Raw genomic sequence first — 15,597 nt, 5'->3', positions numbered from 1 at the left:
ATGCAAACTCCAAACACATGCAAACTCCAAAACACATGCAACCCAAAACTTGCACAACAAATCAAACACTGCAAACTCCAAAACACTTGCAAACTCCAAAACACTCAAACTCCAAAACACTTGCAAAATCCAAAACACGTCAAACTCCAAAACACGTACAAACTCCAAAACACTTGCAAACTCCAAAACACTTGCAAACTCCAAAACACTTGCAAAATCCAAAACACTTGCAAACTCCAAAACACTTGCAAACTCCAAAACACTCAAACTCCAAACACTTGCAAACTCCAAAACACTTGCAAACTCCAAAACACTTGCAAACTCCAAAACACTTGCAAACTCCAAAACACTTGCAAACTCCAAAACACTTGCAAACTCCAAAACACTTGCAAAATCCAAAACACTGCAAACTCCAAAACACATGCAAATTCCAAAACACAACGGAAGTGCTCCAGGACGCTAGGGGCAGTGTTGAGCTCGATTTGCAAAATAAACGGCAAGTTTGTCTGTATGGGACGGTCTAGTCTCCGTCGCGCTTCCCAGGTTGCCTAGCAACCATGATACTAACCGCTGGAAACGTGTCATACAACTTGGTTTGACAGAAATGAGGGAGAACATATTTTGTTCATTTGTTTGTTTGTTTCTACAAGAGCTTTGTGTGATTTGATAAGTATCTGAGGCTGAGACCACAGGACAGTAAAACATGATTTTTGGGCTTCATTTCTGTACTGAACAGTTATTTCAAGATTAGTTAGTAAATAAGAATTAGCTGATGTTGTTCATGAGACTAAAGTCATATCACTTTGGTAATGTAAATATAATATGGCCAATATTATAGTTATTATATTAATCATTATTAGCTATTACAGCAGTGAACATGAACTCTGTGTCAAATACTGAGCTTCAGTACAGATTCAAGTTGCAGTTATTTATATGTCTTATCACCTTAAATCTTCACTCAAAGACAAGTATCTTTGACAGTGCATATATAGGTGTATCATATATAAGAGACAAATGTTGTTCCTTCAGTATGTTGGCATTACTAAATTTGGCTCATTGCTTACATATATGTGTGTTTTGGAGTTCGCAAGTGTTTTGGAGTTCGCAAGTGTTTTGGAGTTTGCATGTGTTTTGGAGTTTGCATGTGTTTTGGAGTTTGCAAGTGTTTTGGATTTTGCAAGTGTTTTGGAGTTTGTACATGTTTTGGAGTTTGCATGTGTTTTGGAGTTTGCAAGTGTTTTGGAGTTTGCAAGTGTTTCGGAGTTTGTACGTGTTTTGGAGTTTGCAAGTGTTTTGGAGTTTGTACGTGCTTTGTCTCTAGGGGCCACCGTAAGAATGTAATCAAACTGTTTATCATTGAGAAAGTGTGATTCGAACATTAACATAGTGTTAGTTTTTAACCAGCTGTTGTTATTATTTAGCCAGTTTTTGTCTGTTGGAATCTTTCTCCTACAACAGAACATAGATGTGATGCTTCATATCTTGAATATGGAGGAGCAGACATGAATTAAAATGTATCCTCACAGTATGCAAATGCCTACGGGGACTCTCTTCTCTTCTACATTTGGTATTTTACATTTGGCCCACATAAAACGTGATTAGTCTGATGAAAGAAGTCCTTCCCGACCACTGCATTCAAATAGAGTGGGACAACATTGCTGCTTCCACAAACTGCAAACCTACTGATGTGTATTTTTAATAGATTAATTATATGTTTGTTGGAAGACGTAATTACACACCAACCTCCTATATATTTCGGAGTACACTATGGTTTTTGGCTATTTAATAGCGTAAAATAAATTACTGACTTCACCTTTAAAGGTGGTGTAACACTACTGCTGTGTATGTGGAGAAGATGTAGACATTTGTTCACAACCCTGTGACAACCATTAAAAAATAAACAATTAAACAAAAAATCAAAGAAAAATGTATTTAATTCCTTCTCCACAGGAATCTGTAACTCTCAATTTGTAAGACCTTCTGATTAGTAGACGGCCTGCTTCAACATCTAAGGCACAACCGCATAGTGTAGTTGCATGTTGTCACCTTACTGAGATGCTTTATGTTACTTTAACTCCTTTAATTTAGCACTCCTCAGTAGATCTAAGAGTGTGTAGATAACTGTAAATCCTGTAAGCAAGTAGAGCTGTCTTGTCACAAGTGATTTTTGTGATTGTTTGCTATGACAGATCTGTAAATACCTTTTATGTGTAAATCAAGGAGTTTGGCAAGTGTCAACTTACCTATATTTACATCTCCAGTAGGGAAATGTATGCATTCTCATTTACACATTTGGCTACATGTTCTAAAAATAAATAAATAAATAAATAAAAAACACACATTGCTTTACCACTTGAAGAGAGGCTAGTCTTTCCCGATGTTTGCTACAGAGATTGCATTTACTTTATTCCACGGACACTTTTACTTAAAAGAAAGATATTTTGGATATACGTTTGAGCTGATTGCCAGGACTTACCAGTGAAATCTCTTTTCTGATTCGTTCAGCCAGATTCTGAAGCATAGTTTGCGGAGAGTCTCTAAGCCCTCTCACTGTGGGGTTCACATGTTGAAGAGAAGTCATCATCTCCATGAAACAGTTGAACTCAAATGTTGGAGCTGTCCATTTAAAACTATTGCAGTCCGAGGAGCTTTGCCAGACAGACACTGCTTCTTCCAAATTACTTTCTAGCACAGACTTTCCCAAAGTGTGGGGCCCGCCCAAAGCCATTGCGGGGGGCGGGGACAATGCTTGGACACTGCTAGCACAGGGCGCCACACAAACGCAAAGCAGTAGATGAAGCATCGCTGAATGTTTCCAAACCAACTTCATTCTAAGCCAAAGACTAGAAAATATGGTGAAGCATATCTTCCCTTTCAGATGTTAGCTCTTTATACAGTAAAGTTACAGTGGGATACAAATAATATCAGGCTGATTCTGCCATCCTACCACGATTTGGTCCCCCTGTCTAAACAGACAAATAGTATCCCACAGCTGTTTATGTTTTTAAACCCATTTTGCACAGAGAGGCATTTTTTGAAAAATGTATTGATAGCAATGTTGAATATTATTACACAGAATAAAAACAACTACATGTAAAATAATTACACCGTGACGCCTCTGCCGTTCTAAATAGAGAGACAGTAACTGCGTGTTTATATGCAAGCGTGTAAAACCTGTAAATCCGAATATCTGCCATTCTGCAATTCATCTCATGTAATCAATAACGTGACGCACAGCGTGACGTGAAAAAAGGCACATACCTTTGACGTTGCATGACGAACTCTGTATTCCTCCTCCACACGTAAACGCAAAAAAGGAGTTTACGTGTGGACGAAACCGCTGCATTTTCAAAAATACCCGTGTAGGTGCGGACGTAGCGTAAAAGAGTTAGTAGTTTATTTCCTTACTACCTGTAATTTATTGCAGATTACTATTCGCGTAACTGTTTACTAAATATTTGAGGTGTGAAATAAACCGCAATGGAGCAAAATATGGGTGTGTGTGGTTGGAGGATGTGTTAGTGCGTGAGTGTGAGTGTGAGTGTGCGCGCGCGCGGGGGGCAGCAAAAAAAGTTTGGGAACCACCGCTTTTCTTTGCAAGCTCCTTTGACTACGATGACCTGGATGACTGAGAACCTTCACAGACATTTTGGGAACCACTGTTCTACCACAACAAATTAAAGAATAACTAACTGGTGGACCACTTCAACAGAATGAAATGGGACTGCAGGTTTAATTTGTAATTCTTTGACCAGAAAGAGACCTATGTACTGGTCTAAAAGAAAATAATGTAATGTAAAACCTAAGCAAGAATATTTATATATTAACTTGTATTTTTAAATAGATCACAATATTTTAGAAATTTGTGGTTTTAATACGCAACTGTTTTTGCAGTTATTAATGACACCATTCCTTTTATAAGGCTCTTATTTAATTTACACTGGGGCTCCAGTCACATACATATCAGCATGTTCCGAATAAATAAATAAGGGTCAATAAATATTTTTATCATATGACTACCTGTTGAACAAGCTCTTTGTAATGCTTGTAATGTAATGCTTTGACAAAATCAGAATAGAAATCTACTTCATTTGCCGATCAAGGATAAAAAGCTTGGCAACAACTATTCTTCAGAAATGCAACATAGGAATAAGGATAAACACTGTACAGAGGAAAAATAATAACTAATAAAACAACATTAAAATAAAGTGGGAAATCTTTTTACAGACAACTATGACAAAGTGCAAAAGTAGAATATTTTGGGAAGTTTGGAATGAAATGGATTGTGCTAGCCCATAACTTTGAATTTTCTTTAACTGATAGCAGCATAGCAGCATTTAAACAGTTCTTAATTTGGTTCACATAATGACTCAGTGAAAAATGTTGCTTATCAATTACTTGACACATATATAATTGTATAAGTTTAGCTTTTATACAACAGAGCAGACTTGGACTAGACCAGGGGTGCCCAATCCCGGTCCTCGAGAGCTACCCTCCTGCAGCTTTTAGATGCATCCTTGTTCCCACACACCCGAATCAAATGAATGGCTTGTTATCAGGCCTTTGCCAAACATGATGGCATGCTGAAGAGGTAATCAAACCATTTGATTCAGCTGTGTTGGAGTAGGGATGCATCTAAAAGCTGCAGGACAGTAGCTCTTGAGGACTGGGATTGGGCAGCCCTGGACTAGAGGGTCCCTTTCCTGCCATGGGGTGAAATTACCTGAGACGGTTAACCAGGGCCCCACCCTGGAGCCATACCTGAGGAGGGAGCTAGGTGGAGAGCGGCTGGTTGCCGCACGTTAGGGGACAGAATTTGTTTGGATGCAATTTTTTTTAATCATTAGAAGAAGAAAAAAAAGAAAATATATATATATATATATCAATAAAAATGTGATCACTCCTTTTTCTGGATTTTTATTTTAAAATGAAAAGACATTCTGCCGATTACATGAAAGAGCTTTATTAAATGGAAACTTGCACATGATTTGCAATACAGAATAATAATACTGGACAGTTAGCATAGGTGCAGAGAGAAAAACACAACTTGTGTCAACCGCCTAATACACAATGGCTATAGGCCAAAACGATGACCTTTGCATAGAAGTCCCTACCCAGTGCAACTGCAGTGTAGGGAGAAAGAGAGGTTTGTGTCTACGGGGACAGTTAAAGGGAGCTCCAGGTACACAATAATAATTTCTACATAAAGTTATAGTATCTTCAATCTGAAGTCCGCTAGCATCCTTGTAGCACGTTCTTTTATCTATTAAAACAGGATCTACAGCTGTCTGATAAATAAAAGAAGTTATATACAATGAGAAATCAGACAGGGGAGGAGATGAAGTAGCTACAGGGGTGGGTGGTTAAATATAAAGTCATGCAGAGGGTCCAATCAAAGCTGCTTTTGGCAAATTCAGGACCAGTTGGGCCACATCTGTTGATTAAAGTCAGATGATGGAAACTGATCTTGATCGATGGTTTAGAAACAAGGCATGAAATCAGAGCTGGCAGGTAAAAAGAATGCTTTACTAGGTTTTTTTTGTTGTTGTTTTTTTCTTTGCTTGTTTTTTTTTTTTTTTAGTGATAGCCCTTTATTTGTGGGTGTTTCCCTGTAGAGGCGAACACATCTGAGCCCCTATGCAGACACCCAGGGGAGCGTTCTCGTCTCCTCCCCCACTCACTGTTCTCACACTTCTCTGAAGGTAGTATAGATAAATTTAGAGCCCTTTGAAGAAATATTAAAAAAAACCTTCTCTACGTGGTTTGGTGAGAATTTGTGCTCTCCCCGGCAGAACAAGAAAGTCTATGACAGAAGCCCCCACCACCTGGAGGCAGAGTTCAAGTGATCACCCGAGGACTTGGTCTTGATTAGGAGGAACAGACTTGCATCTTTAGATCCCTTTAAACCCTATTTAATGGGTAGTGGTCAAAAACCAAATGAGCATGTTCCTCTAGACTGTAGATCGTTTTCCCTAAAAGGGAAATTATTCCAGTTGTAAAGAGAGCTCCTGTTCTTTCTTAAATACAAGAGTAATTACACTCCAGAACAAAGGCACATACAGGATACTTCCTTTTTGCTACAAGTGCCCTCTAACCCCTTTTTCCATCCATTACGAACAGTTAAATTTTTCATTCCCCACATTTGTGTAACCTGAGTTTTCGTCTCCCTTTTTATCCTGTTTTTCTTGGTAAAGCCTGAAACAAAGTAAGTGCAAATTTCAGGGGGAGATTTGTAGGTAAATTATTGTTTAAATTGTACAGCATTCATCTGAAAATGTCAAATGGAAATTTATATTGTGTTTGCATTTGAAAAAGTGCTAGCTGTATTTACTGCTGATTCCCACAATGACTCTTTATAATAATGGCAAATAATAATTAAAGAATAATTTCATTATTTGTTATTGTACTGATTGTTTTTCCTTTTTAAATAACTTCCAGGTCCATCAAAATAATGAATAATGTCTGTTTTCATAAATATTTCATTTTCAAACACTTTCTTTTTCTCACCAATGGTTTAAACTTCCCCAGATTCCATTTCATTGGACACTATTACCAAAAGTATTAGAAACACGTTGTAGTTTTGTTATGCAATCTACTTTTCATGAAATCTGTCACAGAAAAAACAGTTTGCAATTAATATGTTTCAGCCTTTAGTCCACGATTGTTTTTATAGCTTAGTTTTATGTCTTTTCAGTCCATGAGATACTTATGTTTGTGTTTACTTTTTTCATTCTGCCCTCAGCACAGAACGTTGCTATACTATATGATATTTTCTCGTCAAAGAACATGTTTTCTTCACTTCTAAATGGATTGCATGTGGCTGCTGTAGAAAGCCTGCTAGAGTCTACTCCAGGAAGCAGGTTTATCTAACAACTCTTTGTTAACCCTGAGATGAGGAAAACGCCAGGTTTTCTGTTCCAGAAAGCGAGTTAACTTAAACTCAGTCACTGGGTAAACAGAACTAAAACCGCTCAATGTCCTGCTGCTGCTGAATCAGCTGACTGATACTCTGATTCAGCTCCTCATTCACTATGAAAGTGCATAGCACAGGTAATTCATTTAAGGAAATTTACATTTTTAGAAAAACACAAATCCCAGTTAGACCTCAGTTAGCTGTTTTTAGATTTGAGTGCTTTTACCCTCACTCAGATCCATCTCTTCTGTGACCCTGTGGACAGTTGTGTAACTGTCAGCCTATCAACAAGTTTAGAGCACTGTAGCAATTACTGTTTATGTTAAATTGATCTGTATGAAGCGTTAGACAGACAACACACTGGTCAATGAACTTCATTTCCCGTGTTGCTATCGGTCATACTATCAGTCACAGATGTTGGAGATGAATATTTGAATGAAGATTAGGCTGAAAGGGCATTAAGAGTCTAAAAATGTATTTTAAATTGGCTTTTTAGGCAAAATGCGGTGTGTTCTGTAGATTTCATGTTGAAATGTGTTCACAGATTGATATTCAGTCATTAACTCATTAAATTAAAGTCAAACATCAGGCTGAATGGTAGAGAGTCTGAAAATCAGAATTTGAATCTGATGTTTTCGACTAAAAAAAATCACCTGAATCTTTCTCATTGGATCAACTCAGACCCAGATTTGCCCACAGGTAGCCTATGATAGGCTCCACAATGGATCAGAAACTATGGTCAGGTTGGAGTCCACTTGCACAACAGAAAAGATTGAAAATGGACAAGAATCACAGATTCATACTGGATCGGGCCTGGATTGAATTCGGCTTCAGTAATTTCCCAGTTCATGCGTTTTTGGTCCGTTTTGGATGCACATCTCATGTAAAGGACTGTGAAACACGATAGAAAATTTTAAATTTCATATAAAAGTTTGTAAGGTCTGTAATGATAACAGACTGGTCCAAGCAAATTAAAATGAGTCCCCCCCCCCGATAAATGTCATAGTCAGCACTGGCACATGTTCACATTCCTCCATTCATTTGATTAAAATGAAGACTCTGCACTATATTCCCCTGTTGCATTGTGGTATCTGATCTTCAGTGATGAGTGTTTCCTTTCTCTACTCATGCAAGTGAGTAGAGAAAGAAAACACTTATGAGCTGTTCTGAAACTGAAAACCTTGAGCTTCTGATATCAGAGTTAATCAACTAAGAGTTTATCAGACTAACAGTATATTGAATATGCTTCCTGGAACCGAGCCCTGTTCTATTCAGGCTGTCACCACACAACCTATGAGGCACAGTTTGTGTTGGAGTTTAGCGCTCTCGGGTGGACGGGAGGATTAGCTGCGCTTTGCTATCACCTGTTGTCTCAGCTTCTCCCTTCTCTTCTTCTCCATCAGCCTGAAAGAGCAGCAAGAAAAACAGTGACAGATTAGTGGAAGACAGACAGATAGCAGATGTAGCAGATACAGATGTAATTTGGAGATGTTAAATTAAAGCTTGCAGGAGCCCCTGCTAAGGGACTAACCTGCGGTTGCGAGCCTCCACCAGCTCACTCAGCTGGTCCTGAGCGGCTCGGAGCTCCTCCAGACTTTGCTGATAGCTCAGGTCTGCGGAGCCTGACCTCTCCAGGAGAGAAACCTGGTTGGACAGCTCGCAGGTTCGATCTCGCAACCGCTGGATGGATGTGTACAAGTTCTCATCGTCTTCCTCCTTGTAGCCACAAGGTGGATAGAGAATGCAACAGCTTTATTTCAGAATGTAATACTTAACAGTGGGATTTGATAAATGTGGATTTGTAATGAATCATAAATTTTGAACATTTTTAACGATTCATGAATTTGTGACTTTTAGTGCCTAGTTGAAAAAAGAGGCTGTGTGATATTTGTTTTGTGGAAATAATGATGAAGACGTGTACAAAAAGGTTATTTCACGCTGGAATTTTCACGTTCAGATGGTGGTGTTCAGCTTCAACTAACAGCAGTGCTGCTAACTGGAAATCCAGAAATCATCAAATATGACTGTGCTTAGTGAACTTTATTTGCTGATACCATGTTATTTGTGGCTATGTATCTCACAGCGGTGAAAGTCAGGGGTTCTGTGTGTAGATTCCACATCAACAGATCTTTGAACTACAAATGGAAACCAAAAATCTTGCCTCATGCCTGCAGAGTACTATTATTCAGATGTCCTGTTTGTTGCAGAGATAAAGTAGCCCAAACCTTAGCATTGACGATTTCTATGTGAACCAGAAGGGACGCTAGCTCGAGCTCCTCACTGTAGCTGTTCTTTAGAGGTACACTCCTGTAGCCTGGTAAAACAGAAAATTAAACCAATTCAATGTAAATTACGATTAGGAAATATTTCCAGAAACATTGCAATCTAAAAAATACAAAAATAAATAACTCATAAGTTTGTATTCTGGAGACATTTGCGCACTCACCTGTTTTGAGCAGACGGACTGGGTAAGTTGCCTGTGCCAGGAAGTTGGGATCGCTGAACATGTCCTCCTCGTAGACAGTGAAGCGCAGAAAGGTGAAGGTGGGGTTGTGGATATCAAACACAAACTGCTTCTGCACCCACACAGGATTCAGACCATTATCAGCTAGGAGGGTGGAGAAAAGCAGAGGGTTAACACTGCAGTGAGTGCACATAAACTGCTGAAATGTTGCATTTTCATTGCTGCTATGCAGCAGCTGTCTTACCTACAACATCTGTCTTGCACTTGTAACTGTCATAGTCGGCTCCACAGATTTCCAACTCTACAAAAGGACAGACAATGCTCCGGCCATTCTTAGGCAGATGGCGAGCTCCCAGCACCTGGGAAACAGAGCAAGAATAAGCAAGACAGTGGGAAAATTGGACACTTAGAATATTAAAGTGGGCCGGGAGCACTTAATTGACAAAGTAAAATCGGTCTGTATTTTTTAGAAATCAGCTGAAATTGGCTCATGATCATATTGTCAGACAACTGACTTCATATGATATTTTTTTCACTCCGCTTTGAAAAAAGGGGGGAGCAAAAATACCACCTTCTGTATGAACTGATCTGCCAAAACGGTGGCTGAGTGTGACTTTGTGGCCTTTCTAACTCTAGCTATGGTCAGTTTCTTCCATTAACTTTCATTATGGTTCAAAGAACAATAAAAGTGTAGTTTTAAGCTTGTTCTCACCTAGAAAGGGAGCATGCCTGGACAATGTGAACTGCTTCTTTGCTTTCTCTCAGGATTGACTTAGCTGTACAATCAAACTCCCTCTATCCTGCTTAGTTAATCTGACCTGTAATTGGATGGTGATTGGCTCCACGTGCAATGTGTCCTTGTCGAAAGGGTCAAACATGTCATCCCTCATGATGTCAGGCTGGGGAACATAGCCACTCCCACCTCCAAGCATGAACAAAGCTTGGTTCAGCTGCATGGGTTTATCTACAAACAGACAGGTTTTAAAGAATGAGTGTAAAATTGTATTTAGCATCACTAATTGATTACTGATCCATCACAGGTTGAGTATGTGGACAGACTGCGGCCTGTTGTTCTTAGAGGCAAATAGGAGCTTTTCTGTAAAAGTAAGCCAGATGTTACACTGTATCAATGTCTCCCCCTGGTGGCCACTGCTCGAGTCAAATTTGTTAGGAATTTGTTAGCGATAACTTGCTCAGGAGCCAGGCCCGGGGAGCGTGCCTGAGGGCAAGTGTCAGCCGAGTGTAAAGCAGTGGGAACAAGAGTCAGCACCTCCAAATCTGAGGCCATGGTACTCAGCTGGAAAAGGTGTGTGTCCACTCCAGGTCAGGGACGAGTTCCTACCCTGAGTCGAGGAGTTTAAGTATCCAGGGTAACAGGTCACCAGTGATGGTAGAAGGGAGCGGGAGATCCACAGACAGATTGGTGCTGTGACTGCAGTGATGTGGATGCTGTTACGGTCTGTTGTGGTGAAGAGAGATCTGAGTATAAAAGCGAAGCTCTCGATTTACCAGTTGTTTTACGTCTCCACCCTCACCTATGGTCACAAGCTGTGGGTAGTGACCAAAAGAACAAGACTGTGGATAAAAGCGCCGGAAAAGAGCTTCCTCCGAAGAGTGGCTGGCCTCTCTCTTAGAGATAGGGTGAGAAGTACAGCCCTCGAGGTGGGGCTCAGAGTAGAGCCGCTGCTCCTCCACATCGAAAGGAGCCAGTTGAGGTGGTTCGGGCATCTGTCACGGATGCCTCCTAAGCGCCTCCCGGGTGAGGTGGGTCTGCGCGGCCTCTTGCTCCTCCTCACTCCTCCAATGGGAGGAAGCTACGGGACAGACCCAGAGCATGCTGGAGAGATTATATCTCTCAGCTGGCCTCGGAACACCTTGGTGTTCTCCCACACAAGCTGGAGGAGGTAGCCAAAGAGAGGGAGGTCTGGGCTTCTCTACTTAGGCTGCTGCCCCCGCAACCCGGCCCCAGATAAGTGGAAAAAGATGGATGGATGGATAAATTTCTCTGAGATCAGACATGAATTAGTGTCTGAGATGAGGAAAATCTTACAACTTGCCATCAACCCATGCTGTCTTGGACTCACTGTGTGGATAGAAAGGCTCTCTACAGTAATGCATCCACACACTGACCTGGGGTCTGGAAATTGAGTGCAACCAGCTGTGAGCCGCAGAGCCACATAGGTAGAGGGTCATAGTTGGAGGAGTCCAGCCTCTGTCCTCTGGGATAAATCCTGGAAAGCTGACGACGGTTGTACTGCAGAAAGCGTTTCCCTCGGCCACGGGTCGCAAACTTTTCTGCCTTTGTCTCCGGGAAGGAGGACATATCCCGGTAACATGCTCGCTCCGTCCCAATCTCTGCAAATGAAACAGGAAGTGAGACATGAGATTGCATACAGCAACAGTTTATAATGGTAAAAGAAATGAAATGGTATGGTCCTTACTGTCCTCATTGAAGGGCACTGGTCTGCAGTAGACCACGAGGTCAGACAGCTCCACTGCAATCTTCTTCCTCCTCTCCATCTGTTTCTCCTCCTGCATCTGTTACCATGGAGATGAGACAACCATACAAATATGAACATTTCTTAAACATATGTCACATTTTTTTCTGCAAATGGTTTTCACACCATGAAAACAACAACATGGACAACAAGGAGCAACATTCCTGACCGCTCCGCTCAGACTATGCATGTGACAAATAAAGAATCTGCATCATCTTCTGAGAACATTAGCTATATTTTCTATAAACAACCGACATTATAACAGCATGTATCTGACATATGAGTATGAAGAAACTGTCAAGTTTGGAGTTTCACTATTTGACAAGGTTGTCCCGTAGAAAACTTTATACATTCACACTCTCTACTCTAGCTGAGATTACTGCTGGTGGTGTAGCAGTTTGATTCAAAAACATGCTTCAGCAGCTTCTAGGAATCCCATTTGGAATGTACCCACCTATGACCTACAACTCTTATATCAACTTAAACTGACAGCAACTTCCAACTAAGTTCCCCATGTATCATTCTGTGATGTAAACAGTGGACTGGGAAACAGATCCAAGCATCTTGAGGGGATTGCTTTCTCCACTGCCATGTTGAACCTAAATCCCCAGACCCGGTTACAGAGACAAAATCCAAGTGCATTTATTGCTATCGCTTGAGAATTTAACCACAACACCTTTGACACCGCAATAACCACCTTCACCCAGCAGGCTAGCTGCCCCACCAAAAATGACAGGACAATAGATCTGCTCCAAACCTGATCCTCCCCCCCACACGCTTAGTCGTTTGGATCACAGCCTGGTTCACATCACTCTGTGCAATGCCCCTTTAGTCATGAGATAGCCTATGACCACAGGGACGGTGGGGAAATAATCAGTGGATGCTTTTGTGGCTCTCCAGGGCTGTTTTGAGGTGACTAATTGCCAAGCACTCTGTGGGAGGATATCGATGGGCTCACAGAATTAACCACAGACTACATAAATTTGTACACCGACTCCACAATTGCAACAGAGAGTGTGAAGTGTTATCCAAACAACAAGCCATGGGTAACAAAGGACATCAAAGCACTGCTCAACAGGAAAAAGAGAGCTTTGAGGTCTGCTAACAGGGAGGCAGTGAGAGAAGTTCAAAATGAACTGAAGGCATAAGTCAGGGAGGCCAAGGACAAATACAGGAGGGAGCTGGAGTGGAAATCTCAGCAAAACAACATGAGGGAGGTCTGAAGACCATCACTGGTTTAAGGCCAGCTAACAGCAGTGGAGTCGAAGAAGTGGGGAGTTAGCATGCAAGAGTCAACAAAGTGATTCCCACAGTGTTTTTGTGTTTCTCACAGACTTGTGTGTTGCTGATCACAAAACACAGGAAACATATCTCCTATCTCGTCTCCTTTTCTCTTCACCCCAAACACCACAGACTTTAGGCTGGTGATGAGGAAGAATGCAGCAAAGCACAACCATCTGCAGCTTAATGAGGTAACGACCTAGGAACTGGTTGTGGGCATGAGGAGGACAACAACACCAGTGATCCCTATTTCCATTCCCAAGCTCTGTTTGGAGACAGCAGAGGGTTACAAGAACCTCAGTGTTCACACTAACAGTAAAGTGGACTTCTGCAAGACTGAGAGCGTGTTCAAGTTTTACACTACACCATAACGTAGGGGTAGGGAACTGCAGGTTTTAGATGTGTCCTTGATCCATCACAGCTGATTTAAATGGCTAAATGACCTCCTCAACATGTCTTGAAGTTCTCAAGAGACCTGGTAATGAACTAATCATTTGATTCAGATGTGTTGACCCAGGGTGAGATCTAAAACCTGCAGGAAACCGGCCCTCGAGGCCTGGAGTTCCCTCACCCCTGCTGTAGTGTATTAAAGAAGACATGAAAACGTGGTGCATGTAGACAATTTTAAAGTGAAATCTGAATACAACATTGTCAGGAGCAGATGATGTCCTCGGCAAGTGACTAAAGTGCTTTGACCAGGTGAAGAGAGAGCCCCCTTCATAGCACAGATATAACTCACCAACCCATTAATCTCTCAGTTTGTCACCCCCAAAATTAGATATTCAGCTAGACAAAACTGCTAAGCTCACCACAGGCTCGGACCCATAAATGCAGACTCCGCTTAGAGATGAAAACATTTCCTAATCTCTAAATTTTTTATATGTAGTTTCCTGCTTTATGATCAAAAGAGTAACCATAAGTCAGTTTGACAAACACAGCAAACATCCAGTCCAATCGAGCATAAAGATAAAACAAATCATTTTACACAAACATCTGAAAAATATTCATACTTAATTGTTCTAGAAAAGCCACATATATCATATACATAGTCATAAATATTGCTATTTACAAAATTTAGTTGTGATGCGAAGTGTAATCGAGGCTCTGTCACGTTTTCATGTAAGCAAGGAAAGTCCTTAAGTGAAGTCCTGACGACCTGCGGTCTAATTATTCAAGTAGCAAAAACTCTAACAGATGTGTTTGCACTCATCCGTGTATGTGTGCGGAGTTGCACTCACTCGTGCATCAGCATTCTGTGCAGCCTCTCTGATCTTGCTGACCCAGCCGGTGAGATCTTCCAGACTGTCAGCTGCTACGTCCAGAGTCTGGACCGGATGAGAAGAGAGGTGTTGGGAGTGGATAGTGAACACAAAGGCCCGGGAATTCTTTCCGTCTTTATGCACCACTGCAGAGATTAAAGGAGGTACAAGTGGAACGAGAAAAAAGTGAGGGAAGAAGTTAGAATTGGATAAATATGCCTGTGTAGTTTCTCATGCATCTAGGTCATGATAGTCTTGAGAGCTGGTTTATGAAAACATTTTACTGATCATCCAAGAGGCTTCTTCAGTCCTAAAACAACTGGCTGGACTTCCTGGTTTTGAATTTTGAGCCCAGTATCATCTACATGTGCAAAGCAGTATTATGCCTAGGTAAGAGCCCAGAGCTTTACTTTCCACTAATGAATCCATGCAAATCTAAAACCCTGACTAATTTAATTTAGGCCAATCTCACCTTCAAATTCATCATCTTTTGCATTTCTGCCTCGCTACCAGTGATGGGTTTTTTTTTAGACTGCTCTGTTTTGTGGCCTCTGTGATGCACGACAAGTCTCTTTCATTCTGTGTCAAAACACATAAATCTTGAACTTGAAATTCATGTTGGTGACGATGATGAAGTCTTAAAGTTGAGAAAGTTGAGACATGTGGAAGTCACAGCAGGGGCAAACCTGCAAGGAGTGAGAACAGGACTTCCACAGAGCAATCTAAAAACAGCATTAACAAAATCTGTTATGCTGTTTTTACTTTAATACTTCAATACTAATATAACTCTGTAGAGCCCAGTTGTCACCATGTAAGTGCAACCGCTTCACCCACATTTGTGACTAAAAATACACCTGCAGTAGAAATGTATCATGTGTGTGAATAAAAAGTGACGCCCAATTTTTCAACAAAAACACTGATTCAGATCAACTGTTAACTTAGTCTGAAACCATGTTTCAATTTGGTAGCTTAAGGTTGACAGCAGCTATCCAGCTTTAAATAAGGGCTTGGAGTGTACAAGATGTATGTATTTCACATAAAAACCCACAATTACCTCACTCAGGAGACACAATACTGTCAGAGTCCTTTTTTGCCTCGTAATAATGTTGGAAAGCATTCCAAGAAGATAAAGGCTTATTTTTTTATATACCTTATTTAGGTTGCATGTACACCTTATTTTAT

The 15,597-nt window shown here is 40.8% G+C and overlaps 2 protein-coding genes across 2 annotated transcripts in view; both read right to left on the bottom strand.

Annotated features, from left to right (window-relative positions):
- LOC102311800 (alanine aminotransferase 1) overlaps positions 1-2,763 on the bottom strand; it is a 13,153-nt gene extending 10,390 nt beyond the window's left edge. The window contains exon 1 of the mRNA XM_005951011.3: positions 2,477-2,763. Within this exon, the coding sequence (XP_005951073.1) occupies positions 2,477-2,728 (252 nt within the window). The 5' untranslated portion in view covers positions 2,729-2,763. The remainder of the gene's footprint in view (positions 1-2,476) is intronic.
- Positions 2,764-4,947: 2,184 nt separating this feature from the next.
- The window catches only part of LOC102312420 (1-phosphatidylinositol 4,5-bisphosphate phosphodiesterase gamma-1), a 43,798-nt gene continuing 33,148 nt past the window's right edge, over positions 4,948-15,597 (bottom strand). The window contains exons 24-32 of the mRNA XM_005951013.2: positions 14,395-14,561; positions 11,819-11,915; positions 11,508-11,732; positions 10,196-10,341; positions 9,622-9,736; positions 9,360-9,521; positions 9,139-9,227; positions 8,445-8,629; positions 4,948-8,317 (exon numbers count right to left, since the gene is read on the bottom strand). Of these exons, the coding sequence (XP_005951075.1) occupies positions 8,257-8,317; positions 8,445-8,629; positions 9,139-9,227; positions 9,360-9,521; positions 9,622-9,736; positions 10,196-10,341; positions 11,508-11,732; positions 11,819-11,915; positions 14,395-14,561 (1,247 nt within the window). The 3' untranslated portion in view covers positions 4,948-8,256. The remainder of the gene's footprint in view (positions 8,318-8,444; positions 8,630-9,138; positions 9,228-9,359; positions 9,522-9,621; positions 9,737-10,195; positions 10,342-11,507; positions 11,733-11,818; positions 11,916-14,394; positions 14,562-15,597) is intronic.

Source organism: Haplochromis burtoni, unplaced genomic scaffold, assembly GCF_018398535.1.
Source record: "Haplochromis burtoni strain Fernald_Lab_line unplaced genomic scaffold, NCSU_Asbu1 Contig_316, whole genome shotgun sequence".
Taxonomy (NCBI): Eukaryota; Metazoa; Chordata; class Actinopteri; order Cichliformes; family Cichlidae; genus Haplochromis; species Haplochromis burtoni.
Note: the sequence above shows the minus strand (reverse complement) of the source record. Positions and strands in the feature narration are given on the sequence as shown.